Genomic DNA, 24345 nt, shown 5'->3' on the forward strand with positions numbered 1-24345 from the left:
AGTTCAACCACATACTCTCCGAGAGAGAGAGGGGGAGAGAGAGAGGGGGAGAGAAATGTCCAATCCATTGCAGCCATTCCCATTAAACCACATTAGAATAATTAATGAGCCTAACTCTCTCTCATGAGTCCATAAACCTGTCCTGAACTCTTGTTATAATGACTGTAAGCTTTACGTGTACACAGGCACACGTGAGTGTGGTACGTGAACCTCGGCCCATGTAATAATGATAATTTACTGACGGAATAAAAGTCAGGAGGAGAAGAGCACGCTGAGATTTACCCCAGTGACCAGTCCCTCTTCCTCTTCTTCTTCTTCTTCCTTTACAATCTTCCCTTACGTCCCTCCTCCTCTCACAACCACTTCATTGATTTACATTTGAAGAGTTGAAAGTGTGTTCCTCTGTGTAGCCATGTTTATTAAAATCAAGTATTTATTACACTATTATGTACTGTATAATATATTCATAAGTAAGCACAGAGACTTTTTTCCCCCCATGAAAGTAGCTCCCCCGGGATGTCCCTCACCCCTAGTGGTCTCCTATTAGTTAGCTGAAGCTGGAGTTCCTGCAACAACAAGGGACATCGCTGTAGATTTAAACACAGCTCTGACCTGCACTAAAGCTCTCATTGACAGTGAAGTTGGACAGCTTGTGGAGACAGGTCACTGTGCCATGACAGAAAGGTCTATGTATGCTGTGAATGTTTCACGAGATGTGGTAGTCCTCACAATTACATCAATATCTATTTTCCCTTTGTAGTTAATATAAACTAATGTCTGTTACGTTAAAACCATTGTCAAATGAGTATGATTTTCATTGTATTGGTGGTACACCAATGTAGTAAAATACTGAAATACTGTTCTTCTGTCTTTACCGGGGCATGTGATCGGAGTGGAGCTGTGGAATTTTGACCGGAGTTTGTAGAAAATTAAACAAAAAATATAATTAAATGAAATCTGTGTATCTCCTGCTCCATCTTTATCTAATTTCGCTCTACCAGTGTGTGAAGTATATGTGATGAAGAGGAGGATGATGAGAGAGCTTATTGGGAATAAATCTGCCTCCTCTGAAAAGGTGATAATTGTCTCCTGGTATAAAATGTTTGAGAACCACATTTAGATGTTTAAAAAAACAAACGGTCTTGTCCCCGCCCACTCTTGCGCTGCTGCTGTACATACACAAACACTCCGCCTGTCAGTTCTGATAGTATTGCTTGACAGAGTCCATTTTCACACGACAAAGAACTTAAAGGGATGCTAGTTTTTAAGTAACTTTATTAAGGTAGAAAACTTTGTAGGATGTCTGTAGGCTTTCTCTCAGTCTCTCTCTCCTCTCAGTAATATGCACACATGAACTAATGACAGACAAAAAGTCTCTTTGAAACTGCTTATTTGTGTGATTGCTTACCTCCCTGCAGAGTGTACTCAGTGACAGGGCTGCTGTAGACGCCCAGGCCGGCTCCAGTGTAGGCAGCCACCTGGATCTGGTATTGTGTCCAGATGATGAGATCTTTCAGCAGACAGTAGTTGGTCTCTGGGCTGCTGATGTTCTTCTCCTGGTAGTCTCCTGGCAGCCCTGCCAGACGGTACCTACAAACACACAAACACACAACACACACTTGTGAATAGGTTGATTTGGAAAACAAGAAGTTTATATATAGTTAGCAATATAATGAACAATATTCTCCAAAACCAAAGTATCAGTGTCTCCTGATCGAGACCATGTTTATTTCAAACTTCTTTCTTTAAAGGTTACAGTGGCCACTGTGCTTCTTTATATCCCGTGTCTGAGCTCTGCAGGCAGTCGACAGGCATCGACCTTAGGCTTAAAGATTTTCTGTTGGTGTGGAGTCACTCGGATCCCATCTGAATAACTGAAGAATAAAAACCTCGGTGTCAGGTAGGTGTCTCAGTGTGGTGCACCTTCAAAGCCTTAACTAAAGTGCATGTGATATAAATGTCTACTTAAAAGGATATATGACCCAACAAGATGGCGAGGTGTAATACCCCTTTGTACTGTATATATCTGATGGAGCTGAATGGTGCAATAACCCTCATGTCAGCGTTTTAATATGGAACCAATTCACTGTAACTGAATATTCCAATGTTTCCCTGGCTGAGTCAGCGCTGCATTACATATGCATTCTGTGCACACAAAGCCACACAAATACACACGCTAAACAAATCTCACAAAGTGAGAGGGCGGGGCATGTTGACAGGGGATCCCGGCAGTGGAGGGGAAATAAGTCCCTGCTTCTTTTCCTCCAACTGTGAAAGTGGAGGACGATACTCCCACTATCTCAGAAAAGGAATGAGAGTGAAGACCCGGCAGCTGATACTAGAGTAGAAAGATGAATCTAAAGAGGTGAGCAGGACGAGGGGGGGGAGAGCGCTCCGTACTATGAAGCTGAAAGGATACGGACGAGCCGTGCGAGCGTGTACTTCTACTTCCAACTGATTTCTGAAGTGGAGACAGCTAACAAAGTGAATGAGGATAAAGATCTGATAACTTCCACTGCAATTAAATGCAAATTCGTGCGAGGCTGCTAATGACAGTTTGATTACACACAGTGTGTCATACTTTGGGCCGACATAAAAATGAAGGACAGCGACCAAGGGCAGCCAGAGTATCTGCAAAGAGCACTTGTGTCTGTGTGTGTACATGAATATTAGATTATTCGTAACAGCCTAATTTGTGGCGCATTTATTATCACAGGGTGGTAACAGCAGCAGTGAGCGCTTAGTGAGTGCACTGCACGTGTGTTTGCAGAGGCTCAGCACACTGTAGGTCCCACAGAAGTGATGGAATTTACCAGGGTCATTAAACGCATCGCGTTAACTGCTCCTCTTAGCTCATCACGCTGTGAACCCTGCATTACATTCCCAGGCACTCATGCGTTGGAAAATTAGAATATAGGAATAAGAATCCTGTGGAATATTCAAAAAGCATTTTTGCTCAAAATGCAAATCTCTAGTGTGTGGTTATTTGTTTCAATATGGACAGAGAGGGGGAAAGGCAACAGCGAAGGAAGCTTTCTGTTTCATTGTAATTTAATTTAAGCAAATCCAACAAGTCATGCTACAATCTTTTTTAGCTGCAGTTCTCACGTCCATAACTAATTAACATAAGTCCATCTGATAGAACGTAATGTGAGTGCTATTCAAATTTGAATAAAGCTCTTTTTCTTTGCTCCTTGTTTCATGACAATTTTGCTGTGAGTACAATAGACACTGAAAGAAAGAGTTGATGGCTTGAATGTTTAAAATTGTTACCTTGGTTCTCAAACTGTGGGAGCTTCCTCTGGTGGTACTTGGAGGAAAATCAGAAATAGTGTCCTACTGTATTATACCAGGGTATGTGATCAGAGTGGAGCTGAGGAATTTTGACCCCAGTGTGCGTAGAAAATGAAATAATAATAATTACAGTCACCTTATCGCTCGCTCCATCTTAATCTAATTTCACTATACCAGTGTGTGAAGTGTATGTGAGGAAGAGGAGGATGACGAGAGAGTAAATGATCTCATTGTGAATAAATCTGCCTCCTGTGAAAAGTCAGTGGCTGACTTTGCTCGACCTATTTACACCACAGTTTCTCAGGTGGTACTTGGTATTAAACATCTTAAAAACCATTGACCTCATCTATTTAGCCAATGCCTGAATGTGGTAATGAAGTTCATTAAGTTTCACGCTCCGCTGCAAGCTTTTCACGTTCAAGAAAGGATGCTTTCCAACATCGTAATTCTTTTCACGCAGACACATGGAAAAACAACCCACTCATTTAAGAATGATTTAGATTTAGTGTAATAAGCAATAGTTGTTGATATTTGAACTCAACAACAAAACAAACACACCCCTCCCTGCAGTTCTCCTTCCATGCAGCATGCGTATGTTATGTGATGCCATTTATCAGGTCATCCTCCCATCCCTCGACAGTAGAAGACAGAGGAATGACTGCTTCACGTCATTTGAGATCTAACACTTGATCACAACCAGAAATACTCAAATGGGAATACTTGGTTTCCTTACAGTAGCTCCTGCCACGATTAATAAAGAACATACAGAGATATAAAATATACTGTAGGTGAGAGTTTGCATGTTCCCAGATGTTTTATTCACAAATCCTTCAAAGAGGATTAGCACACTATTAGAATATACTGTTTTTGACTGTTCCCATGGTAATTGCTGTTTTTAGCTCAGAGACCTCAGTCTCGCTGCCCACACAAATATTTTATGGTGAGGGTTGGATTCATTTCACAGCAAGCAATCTTGACAGCACTGACCTTTGAGGCAACAAAATCACAGCTACCTCAGCTTATTAGTTGTGTAGCATAGTTTTCACTTCTTTATAAAACTTCCTCTGTTATGAACGCCTCCAAAATGGATAGAATAACAATAGCCATCAGCAAGCTGATTGGCTCAGAGAGCTTTAGTTACCTTCATTATCTTCTTATTAAATAAATGAAATCCTGTGGACAATCCTGTGGTCAAACCTCTCGAACCAGATATTTAAACTTTACACTTTTAATTTGCGTGTGTAACATTAACGAGGGGTTATTAGCAGAAACTGAATAAAACACTAACACAGCATGTTTGTATGATTTTTTAGTTTATATAATATCAAGACAAAGCTTATTCTGATATAGGTTTCTACGTGCAGGATCATACGATGGACACATTAAAGAATGGCTCCACTTATGGCACTTTTCCACTATACAGCACGGCTCTGCACGGCTCGACTCTTTTCTTTTTTTTGCTTTTCACTTTTCCATTAGTGATAGCGGTGTTTCAAGCCATGCTACAATAGTGTGTAGTGGAAAACCAATGAGGGAGGAAAGGGCTGAGAGGGTGAGAGAGAGAGGCCTTGACATCCTTTTTGAGAAGTAAGAAGTCACTAATAATTACACACTGGACCTTTAAAACAAATACATGGAATACATTGACAGCTACCCACAAATCAAAGCAAAAAAAAAAAAATACTATCAAGCCACAAATGCATACATGATTTGGTGTGTACACATACCTGAGCACATAGCCTCGAAGGACTCCATTTAGCTGGGGTTCTGGTGGAGGCTGCCACTGGACCATGATGGACTGGTTTGTACGCCCACTGGCCACGATATTCTTTGGAGGTGCACTGGGTGCCTCCTCTCTTAGCATCAATCTAACACACACACACACACACACAAAGAGAACAGGAGAAACAAATGCATTTGATTAGTGGTCGTGTAATGAGAATATCAGTATTGCTGATGTGCAAGTGCAGACTGACAGTATGGATCATTTACGCTGGGAGAGTGCACTCCTGAAGCAGATTAAAAGGGAATTTTAGAGAATTCCTCCTCCCTAAGTATCTTCATGCTATCTAGTGTGTGTGTGTGTGTGTGTGGGGGGGGGGGGGGGGGGGGGGGGGGGGGTCTGTCAGGCAGCAAACAAATGATCACGTACATCACTGGAATGACACACGAAACTGCAACTTATTACAGAGCATCGTTTCCAAGCTTTACCACCTCTGATGCCTTCTACCCTCTTGGTTCTCATTCCTCAGTCTCCGTATGTATCTTGCTATTTCAGTGAATGCATTTCTTTTTCATCTCGGCCTATATTGTTAATTTATTTCAAACAAACTGCTGCTGCTGCTGCTGCTGCTGGTGATGGAAACATTTAATGTATCACTTTCAGTGCACCAGGGGATTTCTCTCGGCAATGATCGAGCTGACACTGAGGGTTTAAAACAACAAATATAAAAGCATTCATGAACTCAGAATGGGTTTTACTCACCGGCTGCAGAGAGCAACCAATTTGCATTTGTTCTCCACATGTTGCAGGTCACTGTTTATAATTTTGTTTAACTTGAGGTTTTCTCACCACCGTTCATTTCTCCTCCAGCAGTTATTGTGAGGGCAGTTTCTATACTAACCTCAGACCAACCACAATTGCCCCAATAGACCAGCACCAGAGAGCTAAATTACTATTAGCACTAAATGAGCAAAGACCTTTTTTTTTTTTCCCCAGTGGGACAGGATGATCTATAGCACTCTCTGCTCTCCTCACCACTCTTCTGTCACTCTTAACAATTTTCACCATCTTTCCTTTGACATTTTGAACTACTTTCACTTTTTTTTTCCCTTCCCCATCTGCAAACTTTCACCTTTCCTCCATCACGTCCTTTGGCCTCAATTATTTCATCCTTCTATCGCCTACTCATTCCCCCCCCCCACACACACACTCACACACTCACACACTCACACACTCACACCCTCAACCCATGATTAATGCTCCCAGCTCTGAATGGTTGATAAAGCACAGAGACTGAGCTGGTCAGCCTCTGGCTTTAGTGTAAGCAGCTCAGCTAATGTAATCAGAGCCATATGTGCAAGCGCACACACAAGCACACACGTTAACAAACTCCTCCCCGCTTAAGACAGACCGCTACATCCGATGGTCTTTTCCCTTCCATGGATTATGCCTGGAGATTTACATTACCTTCCCTCTCCAGCTACTCTCACTTCCCCTCTGTGGCCCATCTCTCCCTGAATGATTCTCTATAAGCTATTGAGCCATTAGCTGTGGTATGGCTCTGTATTTGTGTCTGAACCTGTATGCGCCTATAAAAGTGTGTGCACATCTATATCTGTGTGTGTTTGTGTGAAAGTAGGGGTGTGAAAGCTGTTAGCCAGAGACTTGTGCAGGCGGATATATGGCACAGGCCAGTGGTTTTACAGCTGTGCTTTACTTCCATTAGGTTAGGCACTGTGAGACAGCACCAGGTGCTGCAGGCGTACACAGTTACACACACACACACACACACACACATAGGCTAATGGGCCTTGTGTGAATGAGATGGGCATTAGTGTAGCCGTCTGGAAATGGGGTATATATAATCCTCAACTATGCCACTGCTTTTGACCGAAATTGATGGCACACATTAATGCACTTACACAAACTCACACTACACAAACCCGGCGCTGAGCAGCTGCGGTCATTCACTGTTTGACTGTAAATGAAAAACACATACGGACACACTTTGATTTGATGGCAGAAACTCTTTGTGGATTGCCTTAATTCCCTTCCAACCGTTTGCGAGTAAATATTTCATACAGTGGGTTCAGTGTGAGTCAGTTTCACACAGGAGATTAATATATATATACTGTATATATATATGTACATATATGTATACATTATATATATATATATATATATATATATATATATATATATATATACACATATATGTATATACACATATATATATATATATATATATATATATATATATAAACACCCAACCCCACCACACCCATACATGAACTGTGACCAAACACTGCACGAAAACTGGTTGACACACATTCTCTGTCCCTTATTGTTAAGGAAAAGAGGCCATTTTTCTGCAGCTGTACATGTTTTCTGGTGTGTGAGTGCAAGTGTGTGTGAGGTGTGTGTGTGTGTGTGTGTGTGGGGGGGCGGGGTGTTTTGTGAGTCTCATCGCTGTGGGAATTAGAAAAAGTTCCTATCTGTGTCACCCTCTCCCAGTTTAGTGCCCACTGGCTTTCCCACTAAATCCACATACACAGCGGCTCTTAAATGTAACGGCGTTAGCGCGATGCTAAGTCTGCCTGCATTCAAACAGGATGGTAAAATTTCGGTCCAGCAGGAGTTAAAAAAAAAATAAAAAAATAGAGGTAATATTATAATAATAATAAAAAAATGGAAAGCAAGAGAAACCCGATGTGATGTGACTGGTTACAACCAGCTGGATAAATGATCTTATTCTCTTTTTGTCTTACACTTTTAGGCTTATTTCCATTTAAATGTTGTGCTGCTTTGCTAGAGGTTAAAAGCAGCACTAATAGAGGAGGCTGACACACTAAAGGGACGTTTGGAGAACCTTTGTGGATACTCTCAAAATGATTTAAATCCCACTGTGACATTTGCTTATGTACACTGGTCTTGTGTTTCTAACGTAAAGAAACACTGCATTTATGGTTTATTTATGGTTATGACAGTTTTCTACTCTGCACAACACCGACGACGGTTTAGGGCCATTCAAATGTCACAGGTGTCACATGTGACACTGCCAATGAACTGCAATCATTTACTTATAATGACGGTTTTAACATCTCCTCCTGATGTCTATTTACTGTCATACTAGCAGTTACCACAGCTGTCAGTTTGTGTCCATGTACATGATTATATCTGTGTTGCCGGGAGACACTAATGACCTGGATCATAACAAGAGGTCCATCAGTTTGTCTGTAATTTAAGACCAATCAGCAGGGAATCCTCAAACAATGGCTAATCGATGAGTGTGAGCGCCAATTATCCACGCTCTTAAGTGGATACCAGTGGCGGTTGCTGGTCCTTAAAAAAGGGGGAAGCTCATTTCAGGCCTAGTTATTTATACACACATTCACAAATTCTGCAAACGAACAACTAGAGCGATAATTATGTAAACCCAAATGCTTTAATAGTGTTTTTATTCACAGCGTATATGTACAAATTTGCTATATCGCTAAGCAAATCACACACAGCGACCAGCTATTTGTCTACTGACTTCCCACACAGCATCCACACAGGCCTGAGAAAAGGCTTCGCTGTGGTGTATGTTTCTGCAACACTGTCAATCAAGAACTGGTTCCACTTTTCAGACAGTTCTTTCAATCATCATGCGGGAGCCCAGCGTCCACGCCCGAGAAGAGAAGTTGAGCTTCCCTGGAAGTGACGATTTTGCTGCATTTGTCAAATCACTGGCGAGCTCACCACAGTGAGTAGGAAGTAGTTAAGTAGATTTAACACGGAGGCTGCTACAGGAATACGAAACTCACGTAAAATGATCCGTCATCCATGATAAACAGCTGATTCTGAATGAGCATTGAAATGTCAATACAACACAAAACCTACTTGGTGACATTTTAGAGTAATTTCTACAAGCTTCCCTTGTAGAGCAATCGCCACTGGTGGACACATGAACTAGAACAGGTTCTCCAGCGTGTGGTTATAAAAATCACCGCTAGTGATGCACCGGAAATTCGGCGAAAGACTTGATGTGATGACGCATGCAAAAATTGCGGCCAGCACGCACCTGTCTATTCCCACCAATAAAACGGTTCCAATAAGATGCGAGTACACGGTGAAACAGCATTTATTAAATGCCGGAAAGTCTATTTGCGCAAAAGCAGAACTTGGCTGCGTACAGCGCAGATTACGAACTCCCCGCGTCATTCACTCTGATCCCCTGCACTTCATCACGACTGCACTCAATCCTCGTCATATAGATCATTGCTTGGATGTGGGCATAAAGCAGCGCGCAGAGAAACGATCCAGGCTGCGTTGGACACGGAGCGCCTGCTTGGAGACGTGTGAACTTAGTGAAATGTCTGTGTCACTCGAGAGCTCATGATGTCATAATCGTTGTTTAAAAAGTTCACATATTTCTTTGTGAAAACCTTACTACAAGAGTCAGTCCGCCGCCATTTAATACACTCTTACGGCACTGGAGAAGTTTGTCATTTGTGATCTTCCTGAAATGTCTTAACAACTCTCATAAAACAGACAGCTCAAATCCAACAATCTAATTGTTTGCTGGGTGTAATATAATGCCCATATATCACCGCAAAATTGCTTTTTCCTTCTCCCAGTTCCATATCACTCTGTGATTATATGACTGCTAAGGGGGTTAGTGAGGATATAATCACAACATGTCACAGACTGTCATGAGCTATTGCTTGATTAAAGCTGGGAAGAAACAGGAGATACTTTTTTTTTATCTTAAACTTGTCATTACGTTTAAACTCACAGCGATAGGAAAACAACATCAGCCACATTTATACTGGTCCTCTGTGAGTGTTGCTCTCACTTTGTTACCACATACAAAAAAAAAACACACCAAAAACAAAACACAACTCGATTTATGGCAAAAAGGCACTACGTTATTCTGTATCAACAACAATGGAGAGAATATTGTTCTTCTAGTATCTGTCATGTTTTTCACAGTAGGGATGCTTCTTACAACAAGCGGCTCTGACTGTATCCTTATCGACATCAACTCCCACTGTTTCCATATGACAGAGACAAAAAGGAACCACTGGAGACACAGAAGTTGTTAAGTTGTTCTCTAAACCCAACAACACCGCCCATGTTGTTCCTTCTAATAAATTCCCGAGGACATAAACTTTATATGAAAGTCCATGACATCTAACGACTTACATTACAATAATGGATTACTGTATATTTCAGGGGGAAATTCCATCATCATGGGATTTTTTATTCATTTTCCGGGCTCACAGTAATGTGCTGTACATTTTACAGCTTATAAACCTGCGTTTTATTTTGTGGCACCCTACAAATAATTAAAAACTGTATATATTTTATTTATAGCGTGCCGTAATGAGCTGAGTCCAATTCCCATTACATTTCTGTGTAGTTTTACCGTATGACCTGCCTATATTGCTGGTGTCGGGGGAATGTACACCTTTGAAAAAGCCTGGAATAGTCAGAGGCTTTCTCTGCAATTGTCTTGCTGTTTCTGCTCTATAGCGTAAACTAAATAAATGAATCATTATGGAAGCTGGGAACACATTTACATGCACATTAGGCTTGTATATGCTTCTGCATTCAGACCGTTCAGACTGTTATCTCACATCGAGAGGTGAATTATGGTTCTCCCGGTTCTGACTGAATAGCTGAAATAAAATGTAAGAGTAAAAGCAAAGTGAACATGAAACTGATGCTTTAAAGTTGTGATGTTGTTGCAGAGTTCAAGGCATTAACTCATCGTCTGTCTTTCCTCTGTGAATGCATCCTCTTTATAGATTGTAACCGTGTTAAAGAGTTACGAAATAAATCCCTGTATATGTGACACTCCAGATGGTATGGCTGGATTCATAGAAAGAGGTTTTGCATTTAGAGGCTTTGTTTTTCAACCGCGATCATAGACAGAGGATGTTTCGTCTCTCCAGGAAGGCAGGCAAAAAAGTGCATGAATTTATTCTGTTATGTTAAAGATCGTAATCAGGACGAGAACAAAGTGGGAGAGTGTAGAAGCAGCTGGATGTTCCAACTTTAATAAGGGCTTTTTGTCATCACTATTCCAAGCTTCTTCTTCACTCTCTGTTCTGTTCCCTTGCTCTGTCCACATTACTGCTTTTTTTGTGTGTGTGTGAGCCCTCTCATTTGGCACACCACGCTTCCACAGGACTCTTTACTCTGCCTCGCTCTCCCTGTGTGTGTCAAGTGTAGCACGGGGCCTTGGCAACAGCGACTCATCATGTTTTATCCAGGCAAGCATCCAGCAGATGAGAAGCAAAGTGCATGTGGTTATGTATGAAACCCACAATGAAGTGGAGAGGTGTCCATCTGGTGTGATACACTGACCGGTGATGACTTGTCTTTCTGCCAGTCATTCATTTGAAGAGGATCAATCCACTCTATTCTCCCGAGCCTCTAACAAACAGCCTCTGCACAATAGACTAGGAAGCAGAATGACTGTTGGACCCAAACAATACATTGGTTCACACAGAGGACGTGTAATGACAGAAAATAGGAAGCATTCAACCATTTTGAATAAAAGAAGAACGGAGCGAGGGAAAGATTCAGAGTCGGAAAAAGGCAACAATGGAAAAAGTAGAGTACGTCAAGCTGAGAAGGAAAGTGTAAGGAGACGGTAATCTGAGGTGTGTGTGAATGTGCGACTGCAACGTCCTGCAGCTGTTGTTGATGCCGAACAGGTCTATTTGGCGTAACTACAACTGGCACCTGCCTGTGGTCGGTCAGCCTCTTCAGCCAGACACAACCCTGTTTACTGAGTGTATGAGTGTGTCTGCTCTATAATGCACTGTCACATCTGTTGTATTATGCATAAGTGTCATGAGTTTTGTTGTGTATGTGTATCCTCCCCCCCCCCCCCACACACACACACACATCTGCACCGACACTCTTTCAGCATAGTCCCATCAGTGCTATGGCATCATAACTTGGCCTTATTTGTGTTGTCTCCTGAGGATGAACATGCAAACACATGCGCACGCAAATCAGAGAAACATAAAACAACTGCAACAGCAATTTATCTGCTTCTGAGTCCGCATCACAGACACACAGCACTATTAATCTGATTCTTTCTGCTTAGTTCAATGGAAAGAGAGGGCCTCTCTCTCTCTCACACTCACTCACTCACACACACACATATACACACAATAAGTACAGCATGGCTGTGATGAATATAAATTGCTCATTGCAAAAGGAAATGGATTCTAAACTCAATGTATGGCTCTCTTCATCCTGTTCAAATCCATCCCCGTTTCATCCCAGTTCTGAAAGCCATATTCCTATTCATCTGCATGATAACCTACACACACACACACACACACACACACTTAGATACACAAATTAGAGAGTGTGTGTGGGAGCATACACTGTGACTTTAGACGGTGGAAAGGTTTCAGTTTAATCATTCCCAGTTTGTGTAAGGAAGCGTGACCAAGTCAATTACAGAGAGACGGAGCAGGGTAAATAAAACTCTATTTCACACAAATCATAGCATGTTCTACTTAAAGAAGGGGTTTCATGCCTTTTTAGGACATCATCAGTAAAATAGCGATGCCTCATCACAGGCGGTGTGCGTTCACCGCGGCCGGAAGTGACGACTCTGTGTCCGAGGTGAGTGTAAATGACCGTACGTGTGTGCGCCTCGTGCTCTTACCTCTGCGTCTCTGCGCTGTACTGACCCCTGCCCACTTGATTGAGCGCACAGAGTCTGAACTGGTACGTCCGGGCAGGTGTGAGTCCGCCCACCGATACTTCAGTCACTGCAGGGTTGACCTCCGATAGGTAAATCTTCCACGGTGAGTCTAGACAGAAGAAACAAAGATAAGAGGCTGATAATATCTGGCTGAGGCAGAACAAACCGAGACACCCGGGGATCCATGAATCAAAAGTAAATACCAGAAAAGGGAATAGATAAAAGCAGCAAGGAAGGATAGCAGAAAGTGAAGGGGAAAGAGAACTTAAAGGGGAGAAGTATCATAGGACGTCCAAGAAGCAAACTGTAGATAGAAGAGAAGGATTTATAGAGACACGCAGACGATGCTGTACACTGTTGCCACCTTGTTCCCAGCTTATCTTTTTTCCTGAAGATACAACAGACATTTATACTCTTGTCACTGCATCAGCCACAAGTCTGCGTCCAAGAGAGAAAGGGAGTGCATCTACCATTTGAGGCGAGCCCACTGAGTGTATTAGAACCTGTCTGACATGATGATACACAACATTTACAGAGGCTCACTCTATAATACAATCTGAAAAAGTTAATAGATACACAAATGCACTCAAAAGGGGTAAATGTGCACAGAGCTCTCATCCACTCCTCAATATCTGCGGCTGCAGTCTTCACTGAAATCGATGTTGAGGCTCTCAGCATTCTCCATTTCTTTTTTTATCTCACCCTGTGTTTTTTCCCCCTTTGCTACATTTTCCTTTGTGTTGTTTAAGAAAATAGGTAAATGTTACAGTCAGGATCAAGTGGCAAAAACGTCGCTGATGCGATTCAATTCAATTCAATTCAATTCAATTCAATTCAATTCAATTCAATTCAATTCAATTCAATTCAATTCAATTAAAATAACCTCAGGCTTCCATTGAGGACGTCATCTGTCTAATAGTGAGAGTGCAGACTGCAAAAAATGGAGGACTTCTTCACCAAAGCCTTCCTTTCTCGAGCATGTCAAGATATTTAAATGTTTAATGTTTTAATGTTTTAACTACAATCCTTTTTAACGTTTGAAATTGTGTCAATAAGTCCAGCTCCAGCAGTCATTTGCCAAGTGTTCTGCATGTTATGTTCACCAAACCATCCATCCATCCCGTCGGCTTAGAAACGGAGAACGAGCTGCTCTACAGCTATTTCCCTCCAGTCTATTTCACCTGTCACTCTACTTTCCTCAGCCCCTCTCATCTTTCTCTCCATCCCTCTATTTCTCTCTTTTGACAGAGAGCCATCCTGCTGTTAAAACATCTGCGGTAGAGAGAGAGAGTGAGAGACAGTAAAAAAAAAAATAGAGAGAGATGGGAGTTAGGGAGGGAGGGAGGGAAAATAACAGTTTATTTATAGGGAACCACGATGAACATTTACGCGGCAAAACCATTCTCCATATGTCGGCCTCTTGTAAATGAGTGTGTGTCGTTGCCTGGTAGACAGCTGTTTGCAGCTTTGCCGCTCAGGGACTATAAGAATGCCGGAGACACACACACACACACACACACACAACGTACTGTTCTCAGATAGTTCCAGCAGGTAGTACAGAAGAGGAGAGTTCCCATCGAAGGGGCGTAGCCAGGACAGGTGGACAGAGCGGGAGTCGGAGTCATTGAGACGGGCCGTCAGGGAGCGGGGAGAGTGTGGCAGCTCACTGAACACAACAAAGACAAGAAAACATCAAATGTGCAGTCAATTCTCCAGAGATTTTATCCACATTGAGCCTTTATAAGAATAGTACAGCATCCCCCCCCCACCTTCCCCTTTTTTACCACCAGAGACTTTTTGCCAAGAGAGGATTGAAGGCTACTGTCAGGTCTGTGTGACGAATATGAAGCAAGAGCCAACAGCCGGTTCACATAACTTAGCAGAACGACAGGAGAGTGGGGTGTAACAGCCAAGCAGCCATATCTCTGCTCTTCCACAGTAACACAGTCTACTGACAAGTGACTTGTTCCTCCTGATGTCACATCATACATGATGAATGGGAGATATTTTAAGAATCCAGTGGATACAGGTTCAAGCTATGGGACAACTGCGATGTACATCGGGAGTGACATTCTGAGAAGGACGTCGGCAAAGGTTCTTATTCTTCGTCACAAACATTAACACGGACGTGAACGTAAACAACAGAAACTCGTTTCGAGACCCTCAACTATTTGAAGGACGTTGCTGAGGAACCAGCAGAGGAGACACAAAATATCCAAGGAAAACACAACTTACTTTTGTGTATGGATTTAAAAAAACAACAAAAAAAAACAAAAAAACACACATAAAAACTGTTCATAGTGATTTTACCATCAGAATATTTTTTTGCTAAGCTATTCTAACTCAGTGCTCGCAGTCTTTTCAGATCCATTGTGAGGATGTGAATTATCAATCTTCTCGTCCGACCTGGAAAAGATGGTAATGAGTGAATTCCCCAATGTGTGAAACTACTATCTCATTAATATCTACAGTACAACTAGACAGAGTGAGTGTATCTGGCCATGTCATTAATCATTCATGGATTTTTATCTCATCACCAAGTCTGTAACAAAGTGCCAAGATGTTCAACGAGACAGCTATTTTATTTTTTTTTCCCTGGGTTTTGCTTTTTCATGATAAGATATGTAATAGAGTCACTGAATAAGACACCCAGGCTTGTTCTTAGATCTGGTCCAAAGTGGACACTACCTTTTAAATATGACAGTGCGAGAGATTTTTATGGAGATCTATTTTCTGTAGGTGCACCATGGTGGTACAAACATATGTTACGACATCGATTAAAATCAAAATTCTGCAGACATTAGTGCATTCCTGCCATGTTCATAACAAAGACAGCAACAGAGACGTATTCGTAAAAGCAAAACAATGTCCAGACGTTTGCTTGTAGTGAATTTAGTGCATCGTAACTCTCTCTAAAAACAGTCAGCTCACACGAGGAGAAGGAAGGAGAAGCAGAGCTCAGTTTCCATCTGTGCAATAACAGGAGCGAGGATATTTACAGAGCACATAAAAGTACGACATACATATATTTAAAATGAAAGAATGATGAAAGACATGGTCCCTTATGCCCACACGAGCTGAATCTCATATTCACAAGTCCATTACTGATTACTTATTAATTAATACAGTCATGGATGTGTGAACACTGTACTCGAGGGGTCTGTTCTGACAAACTGCAGACTCCAACTTCATCAGATATGACACCGAGTTAAAAATGCTTCAGTGTTTTTGTTTTTTTCTTCTTCACGTTTTTAATATTCAAGTGGCCATGAAGCCAGAGAATTAGCGCCAAACACTGAGAGTGAAAGGAAGGAGAGATGAATGAAGACGGAGAGGAGGAAGTACAGGGAAACGCAACAAGGAATGGAAGTGGTGTTTCTTTTTCTGCGTTGACATGATCGTATTAATTAATGGAGAATGTTTAACTATACCTTCACACATCTCCCCCCCACACACACACACACACACACGCACATACACTTGCTCACCAACACATGGATGGGTCTTATGGGAGCTGAACCAATAACCTGCTGGTAATTAGACTGTCTCCTCCGACGCCAGCGTCTGTTACCCTCTGTGACCCGTTGATACTGAGCTAACGAGAATGTCAGTCACACACACACACACATGCGCGTGCACACGCACACACACACACGTATGTCCCTATATTACTTGTGTATTTACACACAGCCATAAACAGAAGCCCACTCACTCCCTCAGAGTTTGACACGAGTAACCTCTCGTCTTTCCATAATTCAGAAGGCTGTGGACTCATGTTCGAACTCACGTACCATAATAAAAATAAGTGGCTTCCATAATAACTATATTATACAAGTGCACTACTTGGCAGACACGTGTGTTCTCCGTGGCTGTAATGAGGCCGTGTGATGGAGTGGGAAACACTCAGAGATATGCGTGGGGCATCTGAGCATCAGGAAAGCACGCTCACATGTACCGCCAAGCGTAACAATTTCCCCGACGAAACATAATACAGGTTTGGTGTTACAGAGCAGTAAGCCTCTAATAATAACTCATACTTGCATTTTTAATGGTATTGACAGGTATTCGGTTTACAGAATAATAGAATGTGGCTGTTACTGAAAACAAGCGATTATTTAATCAGCCAACACTGAATTAAGATGGCACTAATACGTTTTCTTGCATGCTAATTTTGAGGCGTGCCAAATGACCTGTCTGCTACATCAACTGAATCATATTCTGCTTCGTCAACGATCAACTTTTTCTATTTTAACCTTGAGGAATCCTCCCTGCCCCTCATATAAGCACATCTAATCACTCTGATTACCAGCTATGGTTTGACTGTTTTCCTTTATAATTGCTGCACAATTATTGATCGGGTCAAAGCTGGTAAAAAGAAAATGATTCAAAGTTTTGTTTATTTGAATGGATGTCTGTCTTATTCAAATACCTCGAAAACATGCGCCACATTGTGCTATTTAACAGAAAAACAAAAAAAAAACAAGATGGATACCACTCACATAACCTCGAGGCGTGCGGAGTGAGAATCGTTGCCGGCCTGTGACGTCACAGTGCAGGTGTAATCCCCGATGTCACCTGACCATGTCTGGCCAATCGTGAGTGTGCCATGACGGACAGAAACGCGGCCGCTGGTCGAAAGCACCGGCACACCGCCGCGGTCCCACTTGTAGCTGCAACAGAGAGGCAAAGTAAAAATCTATACTGAATGCATTCATGGAACATCACAAACAAGAACAAAATACGTTTGGTCATGTGTGATAAAGAGAAAAAGCCGGACCTTATATTGACTCTGGAGTCATGTGTAGCATTACAGGCCAGAGTCGCAGTGGTTCCTTTGATAACACGCTGGTCTGTAGGAGGCACAGAAATGACTGTACGACCTGCAAAAGAAAGGAAGAGAGAGAGAGAGAGAGGGAGAGAGAGAGAGAGCAGTGAAACAGGAGTAATTTAAAGGTTAAAATCAAATTGTCTTATTTACAACATGTGCATTAAATTTGAAATCTATGCAGAATAAATCAGAAGTATTTAATCTGAAGCTACCAGGCTATATAAGATAATCAATCATCCTCTTTCTTGACTAATCAGATGCTTATTTCACCACTGCACTGGCCCACTGCATCAATAACCAATCACAGAGCTGTTCACTAGCCTGAGCTAATGCAATTGGACAGGTATGGATAAATTAGTGTTCCATGTCAGTTTTAGTCTGTTTAGTAAATGTATATTGAGCAGATTAATGTATTTGTTGTTTGTGAGAAGTGCACGTATGTGTCTTACTCCAGACGGTGAGAGTTGCGGTGGCGTTGATGGTTCCCTCAGAGTTGGAGGCGGTGCAGGTATAGTCTCCAGAATCCTGGAAGCTGATCGGCTGGATCTGTAAACCACCAGACTGCAACAGCGTAAACCTGGGAACCTGGACGGAGCCGCTGGCTAAGACCTGGGATCCTATGGACAGAGAGTGAGAGAGAGATGGGAGAGATTATGACGGCCTCAAGAGAAAGGGAATGGATGAATGTCACGAAGCACATTTTTAATTACATTGACTTAAGTATGTGCTTATGTGCAAATCAGAGTGGGTGGAGAACATTACCTTTCCTCCAGGTGACAGCAGGTTTTGGAGCTCCGCTCATCTGGCACGTGAGCACAGCTGTGTTCCCATCAGTTACTGTTTGGTCAGATAGGGGGGATGTGAATGTGGGAGCCACACCTGAAACACGGAGAGAGGGCGTGAGAGGAAGGAAAGAAAGACAGACAGACAGACAGACAGACAGAAAGACAGACAGAAACGCTGCTGCTGAGAGGAGAATGACAGAAAACGAGTGGAATTTAATGTCAAATAGAAGATAGTTGAATGGAAAGAGAAGGTGGTGTGTATGCAAATGCATATCTGTATACACATACAAATCCTCTGTGATCAGTGGAGGCTTTATTCATGATGTGCTTGTGTACATGCATGACTGTGGAAAACAAACGAGCACAACAGGCATTGTGATCTTCAAATGAAAGTTCATGGATGCTGGCAATTTGACATGTACATTGGAATAAAGGTTTTATTTTCAAGTTAAATAGTATGATTGCTGGGAACACAAGGTAAGAACAAGAGAGTCAAAATCAGCCTGACACAAAATAACCAGCAGCTACTTCCATGATTAATTTGTCACCTTCAGTTTGACGATACACATACTATATACTGTATATTTACTGTCTTGGTTAATATGAGAAATATAAATATGTGTTGGTTGAAAGAAAACACGTCACCTTGGTTTTTAGTAAATAATGACGGGTGTTTCTTTCCCATTTCTTACACCATTTTTGGCAACAAAATGATCAACTGATGAATTCAAAAAATAATACCTAGACTAGTAATGACAATTACTGATAATGATTTATAGGCGCAGTCCTTAAAACAACTACAGCACGTATCAGCTAATCTACAAACTGGCACGGACAAATAAGGGAGAAAAATGGAATTCAATTGAAGAGTAAATTCAGATAAATGAGAAAGTAAAGGGGAGGGTACAGTTGGCTTCAAGACAGGTCGAAATCAGCTAAATAAGCACAAACTATGCTGCTGTTGGGCTATTTCTACAAGATATGTATTTGATTGTTAGCGTGTGTGTGTGTGTGTGTGTCTCAGAGAAACTCACTGGACACAAGAAGCTGTGTATACGCCTGTGTCTCTCCAGCAGCGCTGCGAGCAAAGCACTGGAACGTCCCACTGTCTCCCAGCTGCACCCTCCGCACCGTCAGCCCGGTTGCCACGGAGACTTTGTAGCGAGGGTTGGCCAGTTTGGAGAGAGGCACTGCGTCCTTGTACCACTCTATCCTGGGCTGGGGAACACCTAAACATGTGCAGGAAGGGAAAACTTTACTCTATAATAACAAACCAGCTGACCTTACGGCTGAGCAAATTGCCCCAACTCCCACTGAAGGAGCTGCACGCACTCTTTTTTTTTTTTTCTTTCTCCAAACTTTCTTCACTGTTATCTGCTCTCTCCCTATAAATATGCATGTGAGCATAATGACTGCTAATAATATATTGATTGCAGGGTGTGGGCGGGTAGAGTAAGGGTGGCACAAAGGGCTCAAAAACATTCTGAATAAAAGATGTGTGCGCAAGAGCAGCACATAGAATATCTACAGCATCAGCAGCACCCACCTGTCTGACGGCCATGTCAGACATGACAGGCAGGAGGGGTCATGCAATTACTGGAGAAATCCACACTTCTTCTCAATCTGTTTGTGTCAAGCTTTCACAGACATGAGCAAAATACTTTTACCCAACTCCCCCCCCCCCCCCGTCTCACTCACTCTGTCACTCTACGCTCTATCTGTCTTTCCTCCATCCCGTGTTCCTCCACCCAGCCTCCATCCCTCTCTCCATACCCTCAGGCCTCCGCTATTTAATTACACTGCCACTGTATCAGATTACCAAGGAGGGACATAAACTCTGCTCTGTGTGTGTGTGTGTGTGAGAGAGAGAGAGAGAGAGAGAAAGAGGGAGCGTGTTGCAGCTTCTAGTGCAGCGTCCATCACTGCCTGAAAACACTGTTTTCATGTAATCCATTTAAAAACAAAAGAGTCATGCATAAATGCTATTTTCAGGCCCGGTCTCAGCATGTTAATCTACTCACGCTGCCTCACAAGTACAGTGTCGCTCCCTTCAAGAAGCCTTCAAACTAAAACAGATGCACAGACTTGAATGACATCAAACCTCAGAGTAATGCGATTAAGACAGAGTCACCTTGACAGACATAGAGCAGCAGATGCACGTACACGTATAGAGCAAGAAAAGGTCTCATATCATTCCCTGCACAGACACAGGGAAGCTGAGACCTATGAATTGGTCATATGAGAAGTCACCACAATTATTTCAGTGACCCATTAACGTGCAGCTTTTATGACTTTTCATCAACGGCATCAACAGTTTTTATGGAAACACAGTCTTGACCGGAGGTGAACTGAATCTCTGGAAACTCAACAATAAATGTGCAACTTTTCTGGAAATGTTGAGCAGTTGATGTATTGACATCAGCCATCAGTTGCATTTATTTTCAGCAAGGTTTGATGGGATTATTTAATCGATACGACAGGGCAGATATCGATGTTTTAATTAACAAATGAAGGCGCTCTAAAGTAAACAGTCTCTGCCAGTTTCACTCGTCAGGCGCTGCTACAATAAATGAGGGAAACTTGGGCAGGAGTAACCTGGCTGAAGAAGAGGGAGTTTACAGCGGGATAATGATGGACCATCCACGTTCTTCAGTTAGACAGATATCGTGAGATGTCACTATATGATTGTCTTTCAATATATCGATTATCTCAGAATTGCTGTATCGTGATATTATTGGTATCGTGGTCCATGTATCGTATTGTGAGGTACCCTGTGATTCCCAGCCCTAGAGAAGAGCGTGAGCATCTCTTGTTGTTAGCTGATGTAATTAGGGTCAGAGCTTATGAAGTGAAACTGAAGTGAAACCTTCTTGTAAAGCCATGTTAACTTTTGGTTTTCATTTCTGGCTTTTACTTTACATGCAACAAGTGGACTTCCTGCACTCCTGGTCCCTGTGTGGAGCAACCCGGATCATTTTAACACGCGTGCCCCCGTACCTGTCGCGAGGCAGGGGATATCCACACTCCGGTCGAGCTCAGCAAAGATCTTCCTCTTGGGCTGGGCGGTCAGAGAAGGTGGTTCTGCAGGAGCAAAATGAGAAAAAAGAAATAAAATGTACTACACACTCTATATCAATATATGTATAGGATAACATCTTAAAACAAACAACAAACACTAACAGTCCCTGTTGTATGCAACATGTTTGAACTACCAATAACAAAGCTTCAAAGAGGCTTAGGAAACCTGTTCAATCATTAAATATCTAAAAGAAAATCTTTAAAGAAGAGCTGGGAGTGTGTGCTTCTATTCCTCAGCAGAGAAGAAACTTCAACATGAGAAGAACTCAGCATTACAGAATAAAAAAGAATGGCTCCCCCATCTTAGCCCCGAGTATCTTGAGAGTCATTGCAGGACAGGTTGTCTGTCTATATGCCCAGTGAAATGACTTTCACACAGACACAGAAAAACACAGTCTCACACTTTCTCCAGGGAAACAGTGCCATTTTAAAAGTACTCAAATTTCTCTGCCAGTAACTGTTCCCTTTAAACATCTTGTGTCGGCAGCTGTGAGGAACAAAAAAAAAATCCCTTGACATGAGCGTGAGTATATTTTGGCGTTTTACCGTAGTGAAATGTGATGTAAAAAAAAAATGTACTAATCTTACTTATGCTCCATTTCCCCCATTTAAATATATATTTTTTTCAATATTTAGAGAGAGAGAGAGAGACGGTGACAAAGCAAGGCCCAGAGAGCGGGAGATGGAGACAGAGTAATTCATTTTCAGGCCTGGCGTCTCTGTGAAAGTGGTTCCACACAGTCGTGGCACCTGTTCACTAAAAAAATGACTGACAGGAAAATGAAATGTCCACAGTATGGACTAAATAAAGAATGTGCATACTGGTGGTTCACACCAAGATATTTCTGTCACCAAATATAAGGGGAATAAATTGTGTTTTATTTTCTACACACAGAAAGTTGAAAGCTCCACATTTACAATAACACACACACACTACAGTTTGGACACAGACCTGTCATTTTAACACCGGCATTTTAAACAAGTGAGTGAGGTTTCGTATCAGGCATTGCATCGTGTGTGTTCTTGTATTTGGTTCCTCTTTAGAATCGTTTCTGGCATTAACACTGACCTTATTGGTCCTAATCAGGCACAACCACATGGAGTGGAAGTCAATGCAGAGTCCTAAGAAGAATAGCTGCACAGACCTGAGCGCGTGTGACGTCTTTCTCGGGTTGTGTGGACACATTTTTGGCTTTAAATCAATTAAATGTGACAGACTCACAATTTTAAAGGGCTTTTTGAGGGTGAGGAGTCAGTAACACACCTGCCGACACCAGAATCCTACAACAGCCTAATGTCACTAATAGTTGATTTAGAGTCTTGATTTCAGATCAGGGTCACACGGTTGGTGTAGTGGCGAGGACGCTTGCCTTTGCAGCAAGAAGACGCGGGTTTGAGACCTGGTAGGAACAACTCCTTGCCTCTGTTTTTTGTTGTGGTAGCTGCTCTTCACTTTGGGATCTTTTAAAAGTAGCTTGACACATTTGCCCTGCCTATCGCCCTATGTCAGCTGTGATTGGCACAGCAACCCCCCGCACCCCCTCATGTGGAGGATAAAGTGGTAGCAAATGGATGGATGGATATGTGAGCAGCATTTCTGCACCACGGAACATTTGGCTTTTCATTTTGGCAACCGTGTAAACAGATTAGAGCAGCCACACTGCCCATGTGAGACACACCTCTCAGGTGCATGTGAGCTGCGGTGGTCTTGTCAAGTCTCAGGCTCTTGCTTATTTTCTCTGCGTTCACAGACAGTAAAGAAACCATTTTAAAGTAAAAGCAATAGCGCATTTCTCCTTACCAAATCCTTTCTTTCTTTCGTTTTTTTTTAACAAATAACATAAAAATGAAATATTTTCAATACCGACAGATGCACAGCTTGATGCAACCGAATCCTGGCATTTGGTACGCACATTACAAAACTATAATTAAGGCCAATTTCAAAGGCAAACCCGACATAAAACATAGCGGCAGCTACACAGCAGGCACAGAGAAGACGAGCGCGAGATACAGCAGATGAGAAGCCGAGCCGTCGCACGCTGCACACACATCTGGTGTGGCTGCAGCGCAAGACGCAGAGTCAGGCATTTGTGTGTGACGGTTAAGGTCGGTGAACGTATTATGTGTATGAAAGTCAAAAATTGAAAGAATGTGAATGAGAAAGAGCTGAACTGTGCTCTTTCATCATTTATTCATCTCGTCTCCGCTGACTTTAAAGTTCTTAACTACTTGAAAGTTGAAAAACAACACAGGCTGTGCAGGAAGGAATTTCCTATTTCTGACAAGAGAGAGAAGGGAGTGTGCAGTGAAGGGAAGAAAGGAAAACAAGAGATGAATGAATAACAGCCATGAGGCATGACACCGATAAAACAGGTGCACTAATCCCCTCGAGTCAGGTGACTGCAAGGACCTCGATGTACAAACACATTTTGGTGTCTGGGTGGCTGGGCTTCGATATTTGAGCTTTTATGGATTCTCCAGCAGCAAAACAACAGCAGATATTGTTTTTTTTTGCAACAGTAGTTGCTTGATGGCGTACGGCGGGAGCACGCTCTGTCATACATGTTCAAATCAGTGAACTGAGCAGGAAATAAATGAAATTGTATAATGGAAACCTTTGAGGCTCTCTCCTTCTTTCACACTGACACACACACTATTCTGTTTAGGAATCTCTGTGATTGCATTAAGGTCTGTTGAGCTCATGACAGAAGGATAATCAGTACTAACGTATTCATTAGCGTCTACTTGATTAGAGACAGATGTGTTTTTTTTTTGGCAAATGCAGCCACATATTTAACCATTTTTCCCTCTGCCTGATAAAATACAACTGTTTAATAATAACAAATATTTCAAAACATTGCTTAACCTCAGTAACCAATTATTGACCATCACTAACCCCCAAAGTTCAAAGTTCACTGGT

At 42.2% G+C, this 24345-nt stretch overlaps 1 protein-coding gene across 2 annotated transcripts in view; it reads right to left on the minus strand.

Annotated features, from left to right (window-relative positions):
* Window positions 1-24345, minus strand: part of LOC131466990 (protein sidekick-1-like) — a 267384-nt gene that overhangs the window by 62470 nt on the left and 180569 nt on the right. For both annotated transcript variants that reach the window (XM_058640648.1, XM_058640647.1), the window contains 10 exons: window positions 21345-21428; window positions 19382-19576; window positions 18325-18441; window positions 18012-18179; window positions 17512-17614; window positions 17234-17404; window positions 14264-14400; window positions 12696-12843; window positions 5022-5162; window positions 1409-1590 (listed from right to left, as the gene is read on the minus strand). In XM_058640648.1, coding sequence (XP_058496631.1) covers window positions 1409-1590; window positions 5022-5162; window positions 12696-12843; window positions 14264-14400; window positions 17234-17404; window positions 17512-17614; window positions 18012-18179; window positions 18325-18441; window positions 19382-19576; window positions 21345-21428 — 1446 coding nt within the window. The remainder of the gene's footprint in view (window positions 1-1408; window positions 1591-5021; window positions 5163-12695; window positions 12844-14263; window positions 14401-17233; window positions 17405-17511; window positions 17615-18011; window positions 18180-18324; window positions 18442-19381; window positions 19577-21344; window positions 21429-24345) is intronic.

Source organism: Solea solea, chromosome 10 (assembly GCF_958295425.1).
Source record: "Solea solea chromosome 10, fSolSol10.1, whole genome shotgun sequence".
NCBI classification, from domain to species: domain Eukaryota; kingdom Metazoa; phylum Chordata; class Actinopteri; order Pleuronectiformes; family Soleidae; genus Solea; species Solea solea.